The 23,589-nt window shown below is 40.9% G+C and overlaps 1 protein-coding gene across 2 annotated transcripts in view; it reads right to left on the bottom strand.

Annotated features, from left to right (window-relative positions):
• LRMDA (leucine rich melanocyte differentiation associated) overlaps positions 1 to 23,589 on the bottom strand; it is a 1,103,337-nt gene that overhangs the window by 174,837 nt on the left and 904,911 nt on the right. For both annotated transcript variants that reach the window (XM_090058313.1, XM_090058314.1), the window contains one exon: positions 458 to 542. In XM_090058313.1, the coding sequence (XP_089914439.1) occupies positions 458 to 542 (85 nt within the window). The remainder of the gene's footprint in view (positions 1 to 457; positions 543 to 23,589) is intronic.

Here is a 23,589-nt window from a genome sequence, read left to right as displayed (position 1 = left end):
TGAACACTGATCCCCCTCTAATGTAGTAAAACAGGGCTGAACCCTCATTTATTACAATCTAAATGTGTACTAAAATTTTGAAATTATAGCTCTAAATTGTTAAATTACAAAATAACTCTCTCCTCATAAATAATAGAAAGTTTACAAATTCTCCAAAAATTACTAATGCTGCATATAAGCACCTACTTAGCAACATATAAGTACTCAAATTTCTTTATGATAAAAAAGGAAAACATTTTTATGCCATAGATTTGTTTGCTTTCCCAGTAGACTACCTCTAAATCTTGTTTAATATGAGTTAAAATCTGTAGTCTTGACAGGTGTGGTTTTCTAATCAACCATTTGAAAGGCACAGTTTTTTTTCTAAAGTGCCAGTGAAGAGTAATGAGTAGAGAAGGCCTTACAGCAAAGTTTACCACCATGTAGCAGTTCCTAGCAATAAAAACTCAGTTCATACCTCTGTGATTAGTGAGGTCCCTGGATCCTGAAGGCAGAGGAGTATAGTGCATCTCTGGAGCGATGGAAGCAGCATCACTGGGGGCCTGTATAATAAAATAAATATTCTCAGTCTTCTAAATAAAACACAATGAGTAAACAAAGATAGCACATCTGCATGAGGAATCGTGATGCATTTATAGATGAACAAAGAGTTACTAGTCATAGCGGAATGCAGACAACTATTCGGGTGAAAAAAATTATATTTTATGTTGTTTCTAGTCCTTAAAAAGCAGCAGCATCCATATTTGTTTCCCCACAGCGATCTTAGGATAACATCACTCGAAGAAATTTTATTAACCTATTGTAGTTTAGGGAACGACATTTTCAACAAATAAAGTTTAGACACAAGTAACTAGGAAAGTGCAATGATCTCACTTTGCAAGCCATCAGCAGTTAGCAAATAAGAAAATAGAGGGAAATGGGTGGCAGGGTTAAGAAAGCAGAACAGTCACTTCCATTTTGAAATTAAGAGCAAACATACTTTATGTTACATGTTGTTGCTTTGGCAAAATGAAGGGTTTTCTTGCAAATGAGAGAGAGCATGAGGACAAAGTAGTTAAATACTATATAAAGTTGAAAGAAAATATAAATGTATAAAATATTTGAGTTCTATTTGACTAAAACCATGTATTCAGTATTCCTAAAAGCAAAACAGGGACAGAAAGATCTTACTCAATACAAGTGAAATCTTTCCTAAAATAAAAAAATAATCATAGAAAATTAAGGTTGGAAGGAACCTCAGGAGAATCTCATATCTTATTTATTTGTTTGCTATAAAAAGGAAATATGATGTTTGAAGTCATAGCTTGTTGTACTTTATCCACCGGGAGAAGATTGTGTCCAAAAGGAAGAACATTAAGACTCAGACAAAATCTATTTACTATCATTCCTTGAGATTACAGGATGGCAATGCTATGGTGCTTAGGAGGAGATGGAAAGGAAAGGACAGGTCTTATTTGAGAATACATTTTATTTTGTATATAAGTAATACAAATACATATAATACAAATATAGTAGCACATTCTGTAAAAGTATTTTTATAGATTAGTTTGGCCTGGCAATACAGTAGAAGTTTACAGTGTTCACAGGCAGGGAGCGATTTTCTGGCCTCTCATGCCCAACTTCTGTTACTGCATATTGCATAGATGAAACACTTAAGTTTCAAAGGAGAGTATAAGTCACATTATTTCTCTTTGTGTTGTAACACATGGAAGAATTTTATTCTACTTACAAACCTATGGGTGCATCCAGACATGCAAGCACGTGCACTTGCAGCAGCTCATGTGGAAGCAGTGCAAATTTGAGCCGGGGCTTTTTGCCTCAGCACATATGCCCGAACATGCACTTTGTGGAGCAAATTGTGCCACTAAAGGCAAAATAACTTTGCCTGACTCCTCCTGGATCTATAGCCAGAGGGAGCTAGAGCCTGGGACCAGCACCTGTGCTGGGCCCAGCAGTATAAAAAACCTGCCCTGGCTAGCATCTCAGAGCTACTTGCCCTCAGGAGCTTCTGGTATCACTGTCCCCCACACATCCCACCCGCACCATACCACTTGGTATCTGGGGGACACTGGTGATGCATAGGGTGTGCATGGGGTTACATCCCCTAACCAGCCACACTTGCCACTTAGGCAATGGGCGGGGGGGGGGCAAGTGGGAGCGCCAGTGCCCCCCCTGCAAGTGCCAGCTGATTGCTGCACCCACTCCCAGAAGCAGCTGCAGCAATCAGCCACAGTGATCAGCTGTTACAGGATCTTCTGCAGGGGGGGATCCCCCCCACTCTCCAGCCAGCAAGATCAGCCATGGAGGGACCCTCCCCAGTCAGCAGGACTGGTCGCTGCCCCCCAACACAGCACTAGTCGTCCATGTCTGGGGACACTAGCCCTTTGTGTCAGCTAGACTGCTGAAGCTGCATCCCAAATTCACTCTTTAAAATACCCCAAAATCCATTCTTCTACAATCAGAACAAAACAGAGAGAGAGAGGGATTGATCAGATGGGCAATGTTTTATTGCTATATTTATAATGTTAAAGCAATTTGGAAGCCTACCAGTGTCTCTAGCATCGTAATAAAATAAATCATAAATATCTGTTTTAATGCTTGCTTTTGGTTTCCTTGTCACATGGTGGGTGTGTGATGGAGGGATGTGGGGTTTGCAGGAGGAGGGTGGGTGTGGAAGGATGCAGGTCACTGTGTGGGTAGGTGTGGGGGGGGGCTGTAGGTGTGGGGGCTGCTTAGGAGGGGTGGGTTCCCTGCCCCCCACAAGGCAGAGCCCCCACCCCCACAGCACATTGACTACCCTGCCTGTATGGACTACCCTGCCTCCTCTTTTTTCCCCTGGGGTATTGTTTGACCCCTGGATATCCAGGGGTCTAATTTTGCCCCCATCCTGCAAACTTGCAGTGCGGGAAACTTTTTTTTTTTGTTCCCGCACGTGCCTCTTGCAGCATCTCAAAGGAGTTCGAGATGGTGCAAGAGGCATGTGCACACTCATCTGGACACACTCTAGGGCTTCTAGTTTGGTAAAAGAGATAAAAAAAAGGGGTGGAAGACATGCAACAATTATGCAATTTCTTGAAACTAATGACCATGTATAGGATGGCAAAAATAACTATATCCTACTGCATGATGGACCCAAAACTACACATTGGCTTCTGCATGTCCTTTTAAGTCCTCCTAAATGGTTTTATAATTAGTTAGCCATCTCTTTGACATGGATTCTTTAACTAATGTATTACTTAATAAATTTAGAAAATGTATGTTTTAATACAAAATGTGAGTTTACTGTTTTGGATCAGCATACTTTAAAACAGGGGTGGGCAAAATACAGCCCTTGGGCCAGATCCAGCCTGCCAGCTGACTGGATCTGGCCTGCAGGCAGGCATCTACCAAGTAATTGTATCCAGCCCTGACTGAGGCTGCCCCTGCCATGCTCTACATGGGGCTGAGTCCTGCCTGAGGCAGCTCATGCTTCACTCCCAGCCTCCCCTGCTGAAGGGCACCAGCCCAGCCAGCAGACACAGCTTCTGAACAGGGCTGCTGCTGACCCTGCCCAAAGACCTGCTGGGCTCCCCCAGCCTCCAGTGACTGCTCCTCCTGTCCCTGCTGTACCGCTCCAGACAGCAGGCAGCAGGATGGGCTCTGCCTGCAGCTTGCTTTGGTCCTGCTCACGCAGGGCAGGGGAGTATGTGGATATAGGGGGGGAATGTGAAGGAGCTCAGATGCTCACAAAACCCTGCCAGGCAGGCACAGGACAGGCAGGAGGTGGGGAAACAGCAGCAGGAGCCAGCATGCACTTAGTGCAACCCTGCTGGGCAGGCACATGAGATAGAAGCAATAGCTACAAGAGCCAATGCAGGCTTGGCTGCATCTCTGCTAGGCAGGTGTGCAACAGAGACTAAAAGAACCAGTGGTGCGAGCTCCTTGTCCCCCCTCCCCTCTTGCAGGGTCTTCTCCTGTTGTCCACTGGCGCCAGCTGCTTGCCTTCTGCAGCATACTGAGAGCCAGGCAGGCAGCGCCAATCTTTCAATCCCTCCTGCTGCCCGTGGAGGGGCTGGGCTCAAGCACAGAACAAACAGCAGACAGGGGGTAAGGCCCCCACACATGCACATCCAGCCCACCCATACCCCAGACATCCCTCCAAGCCTCCTCACCACTCCACCCGCACCACACCCACACACACAGCCAACACCCCACCATACACATACATACACCCATAACCTGATCCCCACCATACCCATACCCCAGACCCCTCCCACAAACCTCACCATACCCACAAACACACCCCACACCTCAACAATACACACACCTCACACCCTCACACATATACCCACAACCCACATGCACCTTCCTACACACAACACCCCCTCATTCCCACACACATATACATATACACCCTGCACACAGTCCCCCCCACACACACCCAGCAGCCCCACACACCCCTCCAACATCCCCGCACACCACTCCTGCACCATACCCACACTCCACATACCCCCAACCACATACCACAACCCCTCCTCCCCCCACTCCAAATTTAGGTTCTTTGCCCCTACAATGTGGCTTAGAAGACTATTCAAAACTTGTTTGATAGTAATATACCTTTTCATTTCCAATCTAAGTCTATCCATAACTTGTTTGTAGCCATCTGATCTTGGGCCAAAAGAGACTAAAAAGTTCTTACCTCTCCCTAATATTCACCCTGCAAAGGTCTTTAAAACAGTAATTACACCCATTCTATTTTTCTAAGTTAAACAAGCCACAGTCCTTTAATCTTTTATAAGACTCTCTTACCCACATTACTGATTGCTTCTTTGAATCACTCCACTTTAAGCTACCCTTTCCAATATTGGCAATCAGAATTGTATGGGGTCTTATCAACGGTACTAATATCTCCTTTTTTATATTTAATATACCCTGTTTAATACACCTGAGGATTATGTTGGCTTTTTTCACAGTCACATAAAGATTTATGATGACTTATGGTCATCCTGATTAATATGTACTTCCAAGATCCTCTCTTCCACAGCAATCTCCAATCTATGTACTTTTATTTTATAAGCAAAGTCCTTTCTCTTAATCCCTAAGTGCATGACTCTGAAATTCTAATGGTTAAACTTCACATTATTTCCCATGTTCCAGTTATCGCTATTTAGCATAAGACCTTTTACCACAAGTTTCTCTAAAAACTCAGATGAAAGGTCATCTCATATTGTACATTCTAGATGTTATCTGTCCATTCAAGTGCTCTAAGCTGGGACTCGATAATAGTGAAGGTTTCTCTTTGGTACTTTTAATCTCAATTTAGACTGTTGACAGTTTGATGATAGCTTTTCCTAAAATTACTGGAAGAAACTTTGCCTTTTCAGCAAATACCACTGACTGAGCAAAATTCAAGAGCTTCTGAGAAGGATATTGGAGTGAAGGGGCAATTTAGCTTTATTTCCAATTTTAGGAAAAGCAAGAACAGGAGGATTTTTATTGTTATTTTGCTACCGTTTTATGTACAGTATATAATTCCCTGTCAAGTATACAACAGTTTCATTACCTTCCTCCTAAGTGTTCAGTTACAACAGCTTTAATTTCATGGAAGATCATCGAGGGTTAGGACTGTTTTGCACAATGTCAACTGCATGGAAGCTCTAAATAAGCTTTTTGGGCAAGCTTGAACACCACCGAAAAGAAACCACCAATTCTGTTCTTGCTGTTTATCAACATTGGGTCCAAAGCTATTTTCTAAACTGAGTTGTATGGATTTTATTATTAATAGTCACAACAATATTTTGACAGCAACAACATTTACATATGACAGTTATGTCTTCAGATAGTTCTGACATTTGTATCTGAAGTTCCAGTTCCAGTACAAAAGTAACTTAAAGTTAGCTTAAAGGAAAAAATGGGTAAAGAGATTAGATTTTCTATCTGCTAAAAGATGTGTCAAGTCATTCAGTAAGAACGTTCCAGTAGATTATAGGGGTATTTCTATGGGAGAAGCATGACTTCTCCACAGCCTTTATAGCTATCTGAATTTAGCAAGATACTAGTATAGAACACAAGTGTAAAACACAAGGGTAGTCCCACTGATGTAAATGCAAATACTTCCATTTTTCCCATTATGCATGCTCAACAATCTTAATAAGAAAGAAGTGCAAAACTTGACCATAAAAAAAGAGAAAACCAAAAGTCTACAAAGCTTTCAAATGAGTCTTTTAAAATTACAAATACTATAAGAGCTTGATGTAGGAGAAAAGCCTAAACTAAAAATATTTTTGATCACTTTATTTAAATGGCTTTATGAAATGTCATATTCAGTTAAATTATTTGGTCTTGCTTTATATGCTACTATATTACTGCACCCCAATGAGACTGGTTAAAAGTGGGTATTTTTTCCATTTTTAAACATTCCTACCTTCAAATTTCCCTACTTTGTATGTTTTAATATTCACCCTTAGTATGTGAAAGATTGTCCTCTTTTCTATGGCACATCATAAATTCTTCTCACATGTACATGCACATGCAGACACCAATAGCTGTAATAGTTACTAATATATCATACCTGACAAGTTTTATAACACAGGAAGAAGAGCAGCAAGTTGGCATCCTTTCTGAAAGAGGCTCAATGGATACACAGAGCACTTACAAAAAGACACAGGAAGTAAGATCATTTTCACTAACTGCATAATCCTTTTCCCCCACCCACCCACCACCACCAGCTTCCGCAGCTGACTATATTAAACAGAAGAATATTTACACTGGATGCCATTGACAGAAATGTTACTTTGAAGAGGCAGTTTCTGAACATTACCAGTTCAGACCTGACACAGAGATGGTACAGGATGTTGACATGTTTAGAAATAAGATGAGGAAGCTATGAAATTATTCCCCGCAAAATACCCAGAAACTCTAAATCTAACAATGCACTTAAACAAATGCTTTCAAAGACAACAATTCAATGGTGTATTCACAGTCATTCAGTTTAGACTGTGTGCTTATGCCACACTTGCTCATTCTTAAATCAGACACTGTATACAGCGGACAAAAGTTGAACAGAGTGTTGTCTCATTCCAGCAGCATGTACCTTTTTGTTTCATTAAGGGTGAAGAGGTGTATAAAAGCTAGCCATTATTGTTTCTTAAGAAGTAAATGAAAGCTGACATAAATCTTGCCATGTTAATAGATTTTAATATCTCCCTATAGATAGATCTCAATATCTCTCTCCCTCCCATATACTCAGAAATACACACACACATGCACATGCGCATGCACACAGAGGGTGATAAACCTGAACAAAACTATGCGTCAATAATATTTGTCCATCCAGGTGTATACCTAGCAAAGAGTAAGAAAAATAAATTGCTACTTATCAGTAACAAAACAGGGAAAGATTGGAAAAATTAAAAATTAACTCCGCAGGAGTTTGGCTGCTGCCCTGGCTGGGACCTGGGCAGAGCGAGGGGTCAAAAGCACTGAGCTTCCCACTGCTGTCAGGCCAGCTCCTCTAACACCCTCTTCCCAGCACAGCCTGACTGGCAGAGTCCCTAGCTCCTGCAGCAGCCACTGTGTGTGTGTGGCACCAGGGTGGGGATTTCCTTACCTCATTCCTCCATCCCAGATTTTTTTTTCTTTTACATCTCCTTTATGTAAATTTCTGTGATTACCAATGGAAATATTTTTCTGTTGATCTGCGAGTTTCAGGTGAAATCAATTTTTAACAATGTATATCAATAAATATCAAATTCTGCCAAGCCTATATGTGACCCATCTTTCAAAAGTAAAAAAAAGCATTCCATTAACATTAAAACTTGTTGTCACATACATTATTATGCATATGTGTACACGCACACGCGCGCACACAGACACACACTTACTTCCAGAACCTTCTTATATCAGAAAATTCACTTTGAAGGAAGTTAAATCCAAAATTCAATTCCTGTTATAATTTTGAAAACCTAGTAAACCTAAAATTTCAAAGTTAAGGTTAAGCTTCCATCGCTGACATTTACTACCACTTTTCCCCCTCTCCATTTAGTAGGAAAATGTGTTTAATGAGAGTTTCCTATATGTTCCACAAGTAATGTAATAGGAGCGCAGAACTATTTGTTTTTAAAGTTTACACAGCTTTTGATACAACAGAGTAACTGTTCACTACCAGACTTTCACATCAGCAATACTTCCTAGGAAAACTGAAGAATTGCTTTAAAAAAAATTTAATATTGATACAGTATGTTTAGCACAGAGGAAACACAGGCCATTTATCAATAGAATTCGGCATAAATTCCTGAGACATGCCTAAAGAAGGAAACAGCAACTCTATCCGTACCATATTTTTTGCACACCACCAAGCAGAAAAACTCTAAGCTCAATAGAGGAACCCCTTGGTGCTACCACAATTTTAAAAAAAAGTAACAACAGTATTTTGAGGAAATACACCAAGGTATCCATACAATAGGATTCCACTGTATCAACTCCATACAGTAGGAGAATAGAAATGTTTTGAAACTGATAGGTTTTTTAATATCAATTTAATATTAAATCAAAAATCTACTGATTAATGGTTAGTAATACCTTATTTCTCTTTCTGAAAGAAGGGGAAAGAAAGATTAGAAAAACCAGTGAGGCAAGACATGCAGGAACTACAAGTCTAAAGACAAGCTACAAAAGCTCTTGCTTTCCATCACCTATTATGCAGTAGGTTAGAGGTCAGAAAAGGGTCAGGCTGCTGTCATGAGTGATACCAAGATCCTGTTATGTTTCAGAGGAGCCAACAGGTGGCACGGCATGATTGTACAGGGAAGTTTGTCGTGCTTAAATGACATTGGGATTTTTTTTCCCTAATACTGAACAAAGTAACCGCAGATCCCACTTTGGGGAATTTCTGTTAGTAAACTTGCAGCATAAATTAAAGTCATTTTAATTAGAGAGAAATACCAGCTGTGTGGTGTTATCACAAGTTGCCTGATCTTTACAGGCTTAATGAGATGATCTACTCACCCCACATAAAAATAGTGACTTGTTTTAAAATCTGGTTTTAGACATTTGACCATGGAACTGAACAAACAGGAGATGAAAAATTATATTGACTATTTTATAAAACCATAGGATGGCTTGCATCCTAAACAAACTGTGCTTTTGATATTTTGCTGAATGTCAACTAAAAATCAAGATTTTTAACCTGATCCTTGTAAAGAGTTTTCCTTTAGAGTAAAAAATAGCAACTATGAAAAACTGTTAGAGAAACAAATGAACTCTGATTACTCTTAACTAGTAAATCATGTTAGTCTATCTATAATTAGAAAAATATGACATTACTAAGAATTAAACTGCAAGAAAAAATGTTACCAAGTTGATCATTTTATTTCTAATAATGAGCAGAATCACTGAAACGAGAAAGAAACTTCAGGGAACATTTAAACAGGATAAGCATTTTATTGGTTCAAATTATTCCTAACAGTCTAAAACTCTAAATAAAAAAGCTACATCATCAGCAGGAGTCAATACCATTTTAGATTCTACGGTGAACATAAAGTCACTTCTACAATGATGCGGAGAAATTGTTATCGTCTACACAAGAACTGAGGTGAAGTAAAGCATAAAACAAACATATAGAAGTGTCACTTTTGCACCAGAGAAGAGATAATGGGGTGAACTGTGCCTTGTCACATGCTGTTGAAGAACTTCAGCACTTCATTAAACTAAAACTCAATTTAGACATACTTGTGTTTATTTCCTGAATTCCTTATGTACAGTGGTAAAACCAAGATTTGGATTGCACTGTATAATGTACATCCCATGCAGTTGCAAGAATATTTGTGCATCTGCTATGCAACCCCATTTTCAGGGTCCAATGGTTAAAGAAAATACAAATGGCCTTGTTATTTTTGGAGGCCAACCATATTCCCTAAAATGCTTTCATCCTCTAATGGAAGAAAAGGAAGGACTGTAATTCAGGTCAGCCAACCTCCTCTGAACCATAGTTTGAAAAATACCAAGACATGAATGGTTCTGCATTCCAAATTAAATATCTCTACTGGATTTTTTCTTCCTTTGTAAACCTGAATGCCAGAGTAATTAAACATTTATCCAATATTTATATCAAAGTTAGAAGAACATACTGAAACATTTCAGACATTCTTCCATCTAATGAATAGCATCAGTGTTTCGTTTATAATTAAAAGTGTGACTTTGAACTTGGACGCTATTCCTTCTGGACAAGTTTACTGGGTTATTTTCCTATCTGCTGCTGTTAATAGATTTGGGCTGGATCATAATGGAAGTGGGAAGACAAGGAGAATGGTGATGTGTTTTGGTTGGCATCAGAGCCCTGATGACCTTTAACTAGAAAAATGCAACTTTATTTAACTTCGTTATAAAAGGTACTATTCTTAATAAAATATAAATCATCAAAAAGATATTTCCCACATGTTTGTGGAAGGTAGAATATCACTTATATAAAATATCTTAATTTGCTATAATTTGAGTTATATAAAATTGCAAGGTTGATGGTTGGGTATAACTGGATCTAAAATGTAAATGAACATAAGAGAATTCTTACTCATTTAGGCTTAATTGAGTGTAATCAATATGTCTGGTGAGCAGCCAAATCGAACTATTGTGAATAGCGTCTAATGTATGGACATTACTTTTGGACTACTGAATGCCAGAAAATAATGAGCTGGCATTCAGCTTTGGTGAATCAGACCCTGAATTTTCATCTAAAAGCAGTTTTGAATTATTACTAGAGATAAGGTGTAAATGTGCAAAGGAATTTTTCCCATGTTTCTACCATGAATCATAAATGAGGGAAAAAATTACAGTCTAAATTGCACTTAAAAGGAATAAAGTATTTCCATGTCATACATGATTTATCAAAATGATCTCATTTTAAGGGTATTGTGGTATATCTTGATTAATAACATTAGTAAGCATGATGAATAGCCTCTTTAATGGTAACAGAGAATTTACTGGCAAAATCCGTACTTCTACCAAAAATGGTAGAAAGTAAAATATACAGTGGATAGTTACTTGCAGATATGTCTTAAGTAAACATTCTCCAATGCATTTTGCATTTGTACTTTCCTAGGTTATTAATTTGAATGTATGTGTTGGCAATGTACAAACAATTTATTGTCAAGCCCCCTTTCCAACATGAATAATGACTTTTACCTACCCTGGCAGTTCAAACCACCAAGGAAGTCAACTGGTTACCAATTCATTGCAGTAGAAGTTGAACTCTGAATGGACTGTAAAAGGATGTAGTGTATTAAGGTCTTTAAAGCTACCTCTGGAAACAGGGCATATTGCCTTTCAGGAAAATTGGCCCCATCCCCTTATGACCTATTTCAATATCCTCTTCACATTTTGCTTTAATATCCTAAATGCTTCCCCTCTTCCACTACTCCCTTCCCTCCCCCCCTGTTTTTTAAAGCCTGCTCCAGTCTGCCCTAACTCATTTCCTTTTGGGCTGACAGATCAGAGGCCTTCCTACCACTGTTCCTTTTAGACCTGTGAAGCCCTCCTTGTAATCCTGCTGCTTGTCCACAATTAATCTTTCCAGTTGCCACATTATTAACACTACCACCCACAGACAGAGGATGCCTGAGCACTGCTGGACACTAGCTCCCCACTGGAGCATCAAAGTTGTCAATCACACGCTAGTCAGAAAGTTGCCTGCTGTCAACATCAGAGGTTTTCATCCTCTCCTACCCGCTGATCAAACATTTTTCCTCAGAAGATTAATTCAAAGTCCCCACCCATTTCCTCCCATATCCTCTTTCCCTTTTAGGTTTACTCAATGATCCATCTTCTGTATGAAAAAGGAAGCAGTGAATAATAGAAATCCTTTCAAAACAAAAGTTAGGCAAAAGTAAATTTAAATCCCAGCTGTTATCAACCTTATCCCCACCCCCCATTTAAACACCTTAAAGCAGCCTGGATTAGGCCTAGACTGAAATGCCTTTCTTTGATCAAAGGCCCCAAGACTTTACACAAATATAATCACAGGGCAAAGACTGCTTTCAAGGAGCCTGAATTGATTTGTTTTACTGTAACATAGTACACAGGACATTCATTTCTTTGACTTTCAAGACCTTTTTTCAACTTATAACATGTTATTACTTGAAGCAAAGTATTTTAGGAATTATATTTTGCATTGATTTTTTTAAGCTGTAAGTAAGATGCCAGAAGTAACTGACTTTGTTATGTTGGGGTTAAAGAGTATTTGTTTTTAAGGGGCTTCATAAAATATGCATCTCAAGAGCAGAAGGGGTGGGAGACATTTTGCTACTCAGTTAAAGATGCAGTAAATGGGAAGGAATAGTTTTTGTCTCTGCTCATTTGCCATATTCTATTTTTTTTTACCCATTTTAACTGGAACTTTTCTCCTCGAGCAGTTCAGTACCCTTTAATGTGATGAGTATAAGACTGTAGTGCAGAAGAGCAAGTGCTAGGAGCACAATGTGGTCTGCTGGTAGGAAGGGTTCATACCTGAGAGATTAAATAAAGAAGAATTGTAGAAAGCAGACCCACTTATATAAAACTTTATGGAGTATACCCAGTATAAAACCCAATATTTGAGTTTTTTAAAAAGATAAATAACTTGAATTTGCCCCAAGGGACAGAATGTTACTGGTAAAGCATACTTGCCCACCTGGGAGATAAATTTGAGATCAGAGTAATTATGACACTAACATGCTAGTTCAGCCTATCAAATTAGCAGTTGTCACTTTTTGGCAAAAGCAACTCAAGTTGTCTGGTTCTTTTCAAATATGTGACAGAGGAACTGGAAACAAACAAATTGTAAGTGTCCTTGGACTCTTAATTCTTCCAGATTGTCATTAGTAACACCAGCGACTAGAGTTTTCTGACCTAACCAAGTACAAAACAGAAATACAAAGCCTGCTGATCTTAAGTTATACCCCCAAAATTTGGGAAAATGTCATCCTAGCAAGAAATGTTTTAAGCATATCAAGATGATTTGTGTGGTCTTATGTCTCATATTGATAGACTGGCATGTTTTTAGAAATGTTCTAGAAATGAGGAAATTCTAGAGAGAATGTAGCTTATGCACAGCATTATTTTAATGAACAGCACACACACACACACACACACAAGGAAAATACTAGCTGTATATATTAATATATGAGAGAAAAAAATAGTTAAATAGTACTGTAACTAAACCTTGGTGAACTGTGCAGTTCTTGTCAGAAAACCCAACAGCCTGATATAACTATACCTTGAGGTGTTTTGTAAAGAGAACCACAAATTTACCTCTAGATGAACAGATGCAAATACCTCCCTGGCGCATTAAGCCAAAGATCCCAATTTACTGTTACCTTAATTCCACCATTTATTACATTTTACTCATCATGCAACCCTTTCATAGGAATGAAAAAGCAATGTGAAGTCATTTGAAAAGATTCACCCAAAAAATGGGAAAGAAGCTGTCAAAAAAGATGGGTAAGTCAGCAACGTATCTGTAAATAATTTAATAATGTGTAAGATTTCAGCTTTGCTTCTCTTGTGTGGACATGAATATTTGACCATTGCACCCTTTATCCAATTACGCCAATCTACAGATGGCAGACAAAATTCTTCCCTTAAATGTTCTTATGCAATTCTCAGTGAGAGAGATGGGAACGTATCTGAGACAGAATAGGACACCAACACATATTAAGTAATTTACATTAGCACAGCATATAATCCACTAAATAAAATGCTTTTGCAACATTTTCATACTAAAGAAACTAAGTCTAAAATACCTCGTCTTATACTTCATTCTATGTTGCACAATTCAGGCATTATCAAATCACTTCAAACTAACTCTGGGATTTAGTGATCAGTGATAAGTCAGCCAAATCCAATTTTACTTCCTGCATAGAAGTCAGATAGCAGGGACACTTCTGAGACTTACCATGTAATAGTATATAGTGATATGTACACTAGATATAAAACACATGCACATACACACACATTAGATATATAAAACACATACATAGTGGAATACTCTATTACTTTCCAGAGAATTTTAATGTATTTGATGATTTGTTACTACCAGCATTGCACTGGACTTCTGTCAGACTACTGAAGTAATCTTAGAGGTTCATTCTATATTAGTATGGATGGAGTTTCGCTATATTTGAGTTCAGTGTAAGTTAATTTCTTTGGCTAACATAAACATATCACATTTTAGTGAAATGCAGAAGATTCATAACCTCTTCAATTTCCCTTGTCCAACTGACTTCCAAGGTGTCATCAAAAGTCAACTCCGAAACAAAAAGGAAAATTGCTTTCCTGAATAGAAGCCTCTATAGCTACTACACACAAGACAGAATATACACAAAACTATCACTCAAGCAATGGCAGTCTGAGAAGGAGAACACTGAGTATATTGGCTACTAATTTTAAATACAAGAATGCTTTTCAGTTAAACCCCAAATTCTCACTTCTTAAATTAATTACTCTTCCCAACATATGAGTGATAAAAGGTTAATCTACATGAAATGTGAGTTAGATTCTAAAGATTAAAGGTTAATGCTAGTTTTGTAACTATTATTCAATGTTGTTGCTCTTCTTGCCTAATAGACATGAGAATTAGGAGTCTGGAAAGGGTAGAAAATGCTTTTAAGTAGTTTTTGTGCTGTCATGTGAGCAGGAAACTAAGTTGTAACTAAAGCCTCCTGTCACACAGCTTAGTCAGCAGAAGGGGGTGCTGTAGTGTAACCTATTTAAGATGCAAATAAGTAACTTTTGTAACAGCAGATTAAAACTAGCATTTTATTCACTTGGCATACCCACAGTGTACTGAATGTTGGGATCGGGCTTGTCACTGCACACCACAGGCTATTAATAGAGCTCAGAATGGTGTTGCTAAATGTGCAAGTTTAAAAAACAAATAAATAAAAATGGATTTATCTGTGATTTGCTCTCTAAGAGAATTCAGTAAGACCTGCCTTGCATGGAAGATCCATTTATTCAAGCTCAATCAAATTCTATTTTTAAGCATTTGATTGACAGCCACCTCCTGTAATCAAATGTTCTTCTGGGATATTTGATCTAAAAAGTTACTGTGACATACAGTAAATAATTAGTTTCAACTTGGGCAAACACATTCTAAAAGCAGGGCAACCTGGAGAGAAGCTACAGAATACAATGACTGCTGTCTAATGGTTCCTCTTGGATTCTATTGCTTTGGTAAGCTAGGAGCATGTGAGAAAAGACAAAATATAAGGCTTCAACAGAACCAAATCAACACGTTGCACTGTGGCTTTACACTTTATTTTCCTACAGTGTCAGGTGGCAAGTGGATTTTCCTTCTCTACTCAAGCCAATTCCTGTTTTCTTCATTTTGATCTCTCAGAGACTCATCAAAAATGCGATTTAATTACATCTAAAAAAAAAAAGAGTGTAAACATGACTCCTTTTTATCTCCTGATACATCTGGACAAGTAGACAATGTGCTAAAACAAAATAAATCTGCCCTGACAGTCACATCAAAGGGTTCAGCTAGGGGCTTGCAGCTACTTAAGGCACAGGAATGTTGTTGCTAAGCATCGCTCTACAACCTATCAGTCCCTTAAAGAAGAGCTTTTTTCTTTGAGGGAGATGAGGAAAGCTAGAGAGTGGGAACCAGACTGCAAAGGGAGATTGGGGATTTTGGAGGATTTTGAAGCTTAAAGTGAATTGTGCAAAGAAAAGAGTTTTTGTTTTGTTTTGTTTTGCCTCTTGACATACAGTCTACTTTTTTGGGTAGAGAGAAAAGGAGGAGGTAAAACATGTGGATGAAGCTTCTTTTGAATGTTTCCCTTTGAATAAGAATTGGCAACTTCTATGATATCCTCTCTCAAATCCCTGTATTTACTGTATATTCAAAAGCAACAGGACTGGGGAACACAGCTGCTTTTTAATAAAGGGATATTATAAAATGTGTCCCTAACCCTCGTTTCATTCAAACATCAGATAAATATATGTAAACTATAGGGTTCCAGGTAATATGTCAGTGTCTACCCAAAAAAGGAAACTTTTGATGCATCACACAACACAACTGATGCTCAATTTAATAGTAAAATTATCTTTTAACGGGGATTTTCATTTAAATTCTTTGTCTTTGCAAATGAGTTCTTAAAGACCTGATTTCTGCATATAGTGAGTATCCACAAGTGAAGAGAAAAGGTGAGTATGGAAAAATCAGGCACTAAAACTCACCAAGAATTTTGAATACTACTCTTCTCTTTATCCAATTGGAAAGAGAAACAATCACTGGAAAATAGCATATTCTTCACAGAAAGTGGTCCTTAGGAAATATTTTCATTGGACATTTTCTATTCTGAGAAATAATGGGAATCACCCATGAATAACTTAATTTTCCCCAAAAAACTGATATGAAAGTCAATAAATTCTACCCAGTACTAAGAGTAGAAGGAACTGAGAGTATTTATTTACTTTAGGCTTTTAGGAACATGGTTTTTTTTAGCATTTAAAAGAAGTTGCCTTCTTCTTTTTTATGAATTAAGCAAGAAAATTCTACATGCAGAGTAACTTTCAACAACATGAGCAATTACCAAGCCTGTGATATTGCACAAATAAATAACACTTAGCATTATCTTCAGCACTATCATATTTATTGAACAGTGACTCAGGGCAGCAGTAACCATTTTTATTGTCTTATATAGCTCTTATTTTCTAATTAAACAGAAGGTTATTTCCACTGGTAACACAGCCATTTGTCTTAGTTGAGTATTACATAATATTTTTGCCAGCCGAGCTTGACTATGAAAAGGAACATTCTGTGTGGTGAACTGTGGCCCAACTTGCTTTCCTGTTTGGTAATCATAGAAATGGGCTATTTCGTGGTGTGTTAATAAATAAACTTTTTGCAATTTCTTCTAAAACATGATAAAGCTCATACTTTGTCTTACCCTCTAGCTTCAATACAAGGGCAATGAGCTGTATTATTAAAGATATAGGTCAAGCAAACCTGATGATTTCAATCCTGTGGGATGCTTTAGAAACTGTTGTCATATTACTGAGATCATTCTGCTGCTCCTAATTATTCCTCTTGGTTGCTTCACATTTCAAGTGATTTCTCTCACACTTATGTCAAAATTTATAAGCTGCTCAGTGCAACAACACTACATTATTTCCTCACTTGTTATGGTAATATAGGACAGAGTCTAGGAGAATGCTTTAATCTAGCTGACAAGGATAATGTAGTCTAGAAATGTAATAAACTTCGTATTTTACCAAGGATTTTTTTTTTTAGCCCAAGATGTTTCATATAGATAGACATCTTAAAAAAACTAATTGCTACAATAACTTGAATATCCTCTTACCTCCGTTCCTTTTTATCAACAAAAACATACCTGTGTTCTCTCCGATAGCTTGTGTAACCTCCTTTATTTCCACATGTAATTGCTATTGTGCAACATGCTGTTGACTATACTATAAAACTACTTACTGTAGTGGTAAATGTATTTTCTATGCATTATATGAACAGTGCAAAAATATCTGTTATCTGCAGAAAAACTGGACAGACTTCCACACTGCAGTAATACCTTAGATTTACAGGCACCATATTTAATTTGGACTATCCAGCTCCAGACAAGTCAAATGTAAAATAAATATATACATTAATTTTACCTTCTCTGTTCTCACCCATTGTTTAAAGAATTCTACATTTGGTGGTGAAAGCCAAAGAAAGAAAGCGAAGTTGTTGGAGGTTTTAAATTATAAAAGTAATGGGGTGGGTTACCTTGGGAGTTAAACCAAGAAGACAGGATTTCATTTGGAATATACTTCAATATACTCTTCCTGACAGAAATGTTTTTAACACTGGAAAGAACAGTGGCAGCGGTTTAAGTTAAATGAGTAGCACCATCTTGGTATTTCCAGGGTCACAAGTTTTGCCAGGGCAGTGTGGTGGGTCAAATGCTCTATTTATAGGATGTTTGTGACCTAAAAAGAACTTTCAAGCACAAGCATATTGTCATGTTTTAGTAGAATTACACAAGAAAAGATGTTCTGCCTCACAATGTATTGACATAACTTCTTTGCAATATGACATCTGACTCTGGTACATTCTACATGTGCGCTAACATGGCAGGTATAGGAACATGTATAGATATAGCAGAAGAAACTAGTGCTGGCCAAAATGAAGGGTTTGACATTTAGCATTGGTTTGCATCAGCATTTTGGGCTGTTTTATTTCTTCTGAAGAGACAATTCTGGAAAAAAAATATTTGGAAACCTCAAAACATGGTGCTTCCAATAAATGTACCCAGTCTGAGTACTGTAGTAACTTCAAATCTTATTTTGAATAGTAGTAGTTTTGGAATTGCTTGGAAATGTTTGCTGAAATGGACTTTGGTGTCTGTCTCAAGTTGTTTTCACCAATCACTTTAACATCTTCAAATACACCCTGGGCACTGGGACAGTTTTGAAGCTATTCTATGAGAACTCAAGAATACTGTACACAGAATAGTTACTGATGTGTATAATGTATGACTGTGTAAGTTTAGCCAAATGTTCTATACTTGTCTGGAAAAACAGGCAAAGAATGGACCAAGATAACTACCTCTCAGGAAACAGTTAAGCATTATTAAGGGATAATTCCATAACTATTAGTTATGAAAATTCTGCCTCTCTCCCCAAAACATCTGCATAACTAGTTTTGACTGGGACAAAAAAAGCTTACCAGCATAGAACAAAAGAACTCTGCTAAAGTGCAAAATGGAGCATAATGGAAACATGGCTGGCACTGATGTCTCAGGATGTAGGACAGAGGAAGGAAGGAAGGACTTTTAATTACTTTATTCAGGGGTTCAGGGATACAAAAATGGTGGCCACCTACAAAGCGAAAACACAAACAAATTACTACCAAACCAAACCACCAAACCAAACATACCATATCATTGCATCCAACACATCACACCATGACAGACACCTTTGCTACATTTCACGTCGTGTCTTACATGCTAATTATGTGGTCAGAGTGCCAGCCACATGTTCGTAACTATATAGATAAACAATTCATACCTTGCTCCATCCCATCATACATGTAACAAAACCTTCAACTTCCCACACAAAAAGAAAGCAAAAAAGCAGCCTGGTGAGGGCCTAGGACACGGCATGAGCTGGAAGTAGTAGTTCGACACTGAGCCAGTCCAGTCACCCAGACTGGTCGTGACATCAGAGCGCGTATTTGAGACAGCCATCCTCCACATGGCACAGCACTCCCTCAAGGGCCCAGCGTGTCTCAAAGGCGGGCACTGCCTGCTGGAGCACAGCATGCTCAAACTCCACCGAGAGGCGCGCCTGCACCAGGAGACAGAAAAGCCGCACAGCATCATCTGAGCTGGTCCTGGCAAGTTGGTTTCGGCAGCTCTCGAGGATGGCCAACTTGGCCTGACCCAGTAAGAAGCTGGCCAGGCAACTTCTTAGCTGCCTGGTACGGGTAGGAGCACACGCAGGTGGTCTCCAAAAAGCTCCTGCCCAGCACCTGCAGCAGCAGCCCGAGGGTGACAAAGAGCGGCTGCAGGCGGGGACAGTCAAGGAAGGCATGAAAGAGAGTCTCCTCAACAACCCCCAGGAAGAAGGGACAGGCTGTCGAGGCGGCTGGGTCAAAGTGGGACACAAACGTGCCAGTGGCTAGGATGCTGTGCAGCATCCGCCACTGCAGGTCGCCAGTCTTCTTGATGGTTGGCAGCTTATACAATATGCACCACGCCAGGTGGGCCAGTTGGGAATCTGGCGGCCCCAGGCACCATCACCATGGTGTATTGGGGCAGCCCGCCAGCACTTGGGCATGACAGACACGAACCACCCAGGCATATAAACTTCTACGTGACAGAAAAGCAAAAGGGCAACCCGTGTCACTGTCAGGAGGCACAGGGAGCATCAGCAAGGTGCCAGGGCCACCTGTCAGACTGCTGGCCACAGCTGGGGTGACTGGTAAAGCAGGAAAAGCCTCACTCAGGGCATCCTCAGTGCAGGGCACCTGGCCCACCCAGAGATGGCCCTCCAGGGTGGCTGCTGCCTCCAATGAGAGGGCAGCCCGGATGTCACACAGGAGACAGCCCATGCTGAGAACGGAGCGCATGCCCAGCCAGCTGGTCAAGGCCTCGGGCGAGAGCCACGCCAACTGAGCGGGGTCAAGGAGATGACTCAGGCAGAGAACACATGCCTGAATGAGAATGGCCATGAGACTGGCAGAGGCCAGGCTCGGCACAGGGCGCCTCAGCGCTGGGGGCCTCAGCAACTGTGGGAACTGCAGGTGATGGGCCTGGGACTGGAGGTAGAAAGTGGTTTGCCAGGCTCATACTACACCATGGTAAAAAGCCAGAAGCACCACCCAGTTCAAAAGCATAAGGTCCAACAGGAAGAGCTCCCAGTCGAAGCCGAGGGCCCCCACCCTCTGTAGAAACCAGCATGCCAGGTGTTGCCAAGGTAGGCGCTTCTTGCTGTACAGGAGTCGCTGAAAGGCCTGCAGGCAGAAGGCGACTGCCCTGCCCGCAAGGTCAGCAAAACTCTGGCTCCCCTCAGTTACAGGTAGATAAAGTACAGGTTGTGGGAGCCACTGGCGCCCATCCCAGAAAAAGTCAACCAGGAGGTGCTGGAGTCTCTCGAGTAGGTCCTCTGGCTCATCAAGTACAGTGCACTGGTGCCACTAGGTTGTTCATGATGAGGACGCATCCACGGTAGGAGAGGCTGGGTAGGCGCCAGTGCTACCTTTGTAGGCGGGCTTCCACTCCTTCCTTGAGGCCATCCCAGTTGTGCACCATGAAGGTCAATGGGCCCAGGAACATGCCCAGGATCTTAAGGCCCTCATGGCGCCAGGTGAGGTCCCTAGGCAAGTCCAGGGTGGTCATGGTGATCCACTCACCAAGCAACAGGGTATCGCTCTTGGCCCAGTTGATACGGGCCAAAGACGTGCATTTGTAAGCTTGCTGGCAGGCTGTCAGGCCCTCCACATCTTCCTGGGTGTTAAGGAAGATGGTCACATCATCTGCATATGCTGATAGCCAGAGCGGAGGGGCAACAGACAGGCCCACGGCTGGTGGCACAGCCACAACACTCAGGTGGCACCGCAGTGCATGCAGCAGTGGCTCAATGGCCAGGGCATAGAGCATGCCCCACAGGGGGCAGCCCTGATGGATGCCTCTGCGTGCAGGGAACAGGGCACAGAGCACCCCATTCACCCTGAGCAGGCTGGAAGCGTCTCGATACAAGGCCCGGAAGGCCCTGGTGAAAATGGGCCTAAAGCCAAAGGCCTCTAGGGTCTGAAAGAGGTAGGCGTGGTCCACCCAGTCAAAGGCTTTCTCCTGATCCAGAGAGATAAGGCCAACGTCTAGGCCAAAGCGTTCACTGGCTGTAAGCATGTCGCGCAGCAGAAACAGGTTGTCTTGGATGGTTCTGCCCAGCTTGCAGTAGCTTTGCTCAGGCCCAATGACAGAGGCCATGACAGTGCGGAGGTGGATGGCCAGCACTTTGGCCAAAATCTTGTAATCTGCGCACAGCAGGGAGACCAGCCACCAGTTCTTAATGCAGCCAAGGTCTCCTTTCTTGTGCAGCAGCGTGAGCACTGCACGGTGGCAACTGAAGGGGAAGGAAGGAAGGAAGGGTAGATCAAAGAGCTAATGATCTAAGTTCTGCCTCCCAGGTAGGCTCTTTGTCACTACTTGTTTTCCCTTGGATAAGGTACTTGGAATGACCTTTCTAGAGTCAATCTTTTTCTCTACCTTAATCTTGTCCATGCTCTTTCCTGAACCCTCTCCAGTTCTCCTTGAACTGCAGAAATGATAAGCAGGTATGATATTCAAATTATGCCAAATAGAGATGTGGAGGAAACTTACCTAAAGCTGGAGAGAGGTGGCAGGACATGGTGCCAGTGGCTGCCAGGAGTGAAAGTGAAGAGCAAAAGGAAAACCCACAGTGGAGCCAGGAGGGGCCAGGAATGACCCCTGCATCTGTGTGGGCGCGCTTTGTAGAAGTGTGCTGGTGCAATTGGCCAAGAGACCACCCCGCACCAGGATAAAAGCCCCAGCAGGAAGGAAGCCGGGGTAACTGGAAGAGGCATTCCCACCCAGCTCAGAGAGGTTGAAGAGGACCAAGGGGCCAGCAGCAGAGGAGACATGGTGGTGCCTTAGAAGGGGAACCATGGGAGTCACCTACAAGGCCAGCATGGGCAGAGGCCAGCAGCAGCAGTGATTGGGACACTGGTGAGGACAACGGAGCCAGAACAAAGATGATGGGCAAGAGGTACTGAACCCGGGGAGGGGGTAACCTGTCAAGAGGACTTGAAGCCCGAGTGGAGGCCGACATCCCATGAATCAGGGAACACCAAAGGGTGACAGTGGATGCTCAGTGCCTGTACCATCGGTAGCTCACAGCCATAGCCCTTAAGAAAGCAAGCATCAGTAAGGGCCAGAACACTGGCCCCAACAGATAACATCGCGGTTGGCATTAGGCGGGGTGTAGGGGAGGTGGAGCCTCAAGGAACAATAATCACAAGGACGACTAAGGGGGAGTACCAAGGGAGACTGGATTAAACATCTTCCGCCTGCTAAAGAACCAATCATCATCAAAGATGTGGCGGGCAAGACCCCTGGAAAGCTTACCCAAGGCCACTCCCAGTAGCCTGGCCGTGTAAGCCAGAAGGCAGCAGTGAGGTTCAAAGGAGACCCAGACGTGTGACACCCGGGAGGGGAAAAGGCACAGAAAGCTACAAGAGAGAAAATATCACTCCCTACTTCTATTTAGCATACCCCTCTTTAAACATGCAAGGATTGTATTAGTCTTTTTGCACCAGGTGGCATGTTAAGCTGATTGGGGACTGAATTCAATGGTCAAGAAGGCCCTTCCAGTCCAAAATTCCTATTATCCACCATGTCCTTCTCAGCATCACTACTTCCTAGGATAGAGTTTCCAACCCTGAAAGTAGGGCCTGAAGGCGTGGCTCTTAGAACTATGGCCTTAATAAGCATATTGTTTGCTAAAGCACAGTAGGCTATATCAACATCAGGTTAATAAAACAACATGCAAAAAAAATGTTCACACCTTCAGAGAGACAGCGTATCTACCCAGACATTATATAGTTTATGTGAGTTGGATTCCCTTCTCATTGGAAAACAGATGAGAACATTTTGTGAAAATTATGAAGTGTCATGGATCACTAAACTTGAGCAAGATGCATATTTTTTCCTATTGACAAGGGGTTCAAAAGTAGTTGGAGAAATATTGAAACTAGGACTAAGCAGGGAACTCAGCCAGAACTATTTCAGACAAAATGTAATAGTCATATAAATTAAGTTGCAGAGGAAGACAAGTAAAGCCTAAAGTATACATTAAATGGGTTAAGAGATGCCTACATTTATGCTTAGAGAGGTAACTGGGGGGGTTAAAATTAAGACAATCCCCAAATTAATCCACCAGGTTGAAGTAAATGGCCCTTTCCTTCTCCTGAAATGGACTGTCTTCTTGGCTAAGTACAGATCGAGGCTGAATTGATTCAATCTTTGCAGGTTCAATCTTCTAAACATTGTAGATTGAACTAATAAGCAAGTGAACTGACATTCACTTTTGATTCTGGAAATGTAAGCACAT

The sequence above is a fragment of the Crocodylus siamensis genome, chromosome 7 (genome assembly GCF_052110815.1).
Source record: "Crocodylus siamensis isolate JL-2025a chromosome 7, ASM5211081v1, whole genome shotgun sequence".
Classification (NCBI taxonomy): domain Eukaryota; kingdom Metazoa; phylum Chordata; order Crocodylia; family Crocodylidae; genus Crocodylus; species Crocodylus siamensis.
Note: the sequence above shows the minus strand (reverse complement) of the source record. Positions and strands in the feature narration are given on the sequence as shown.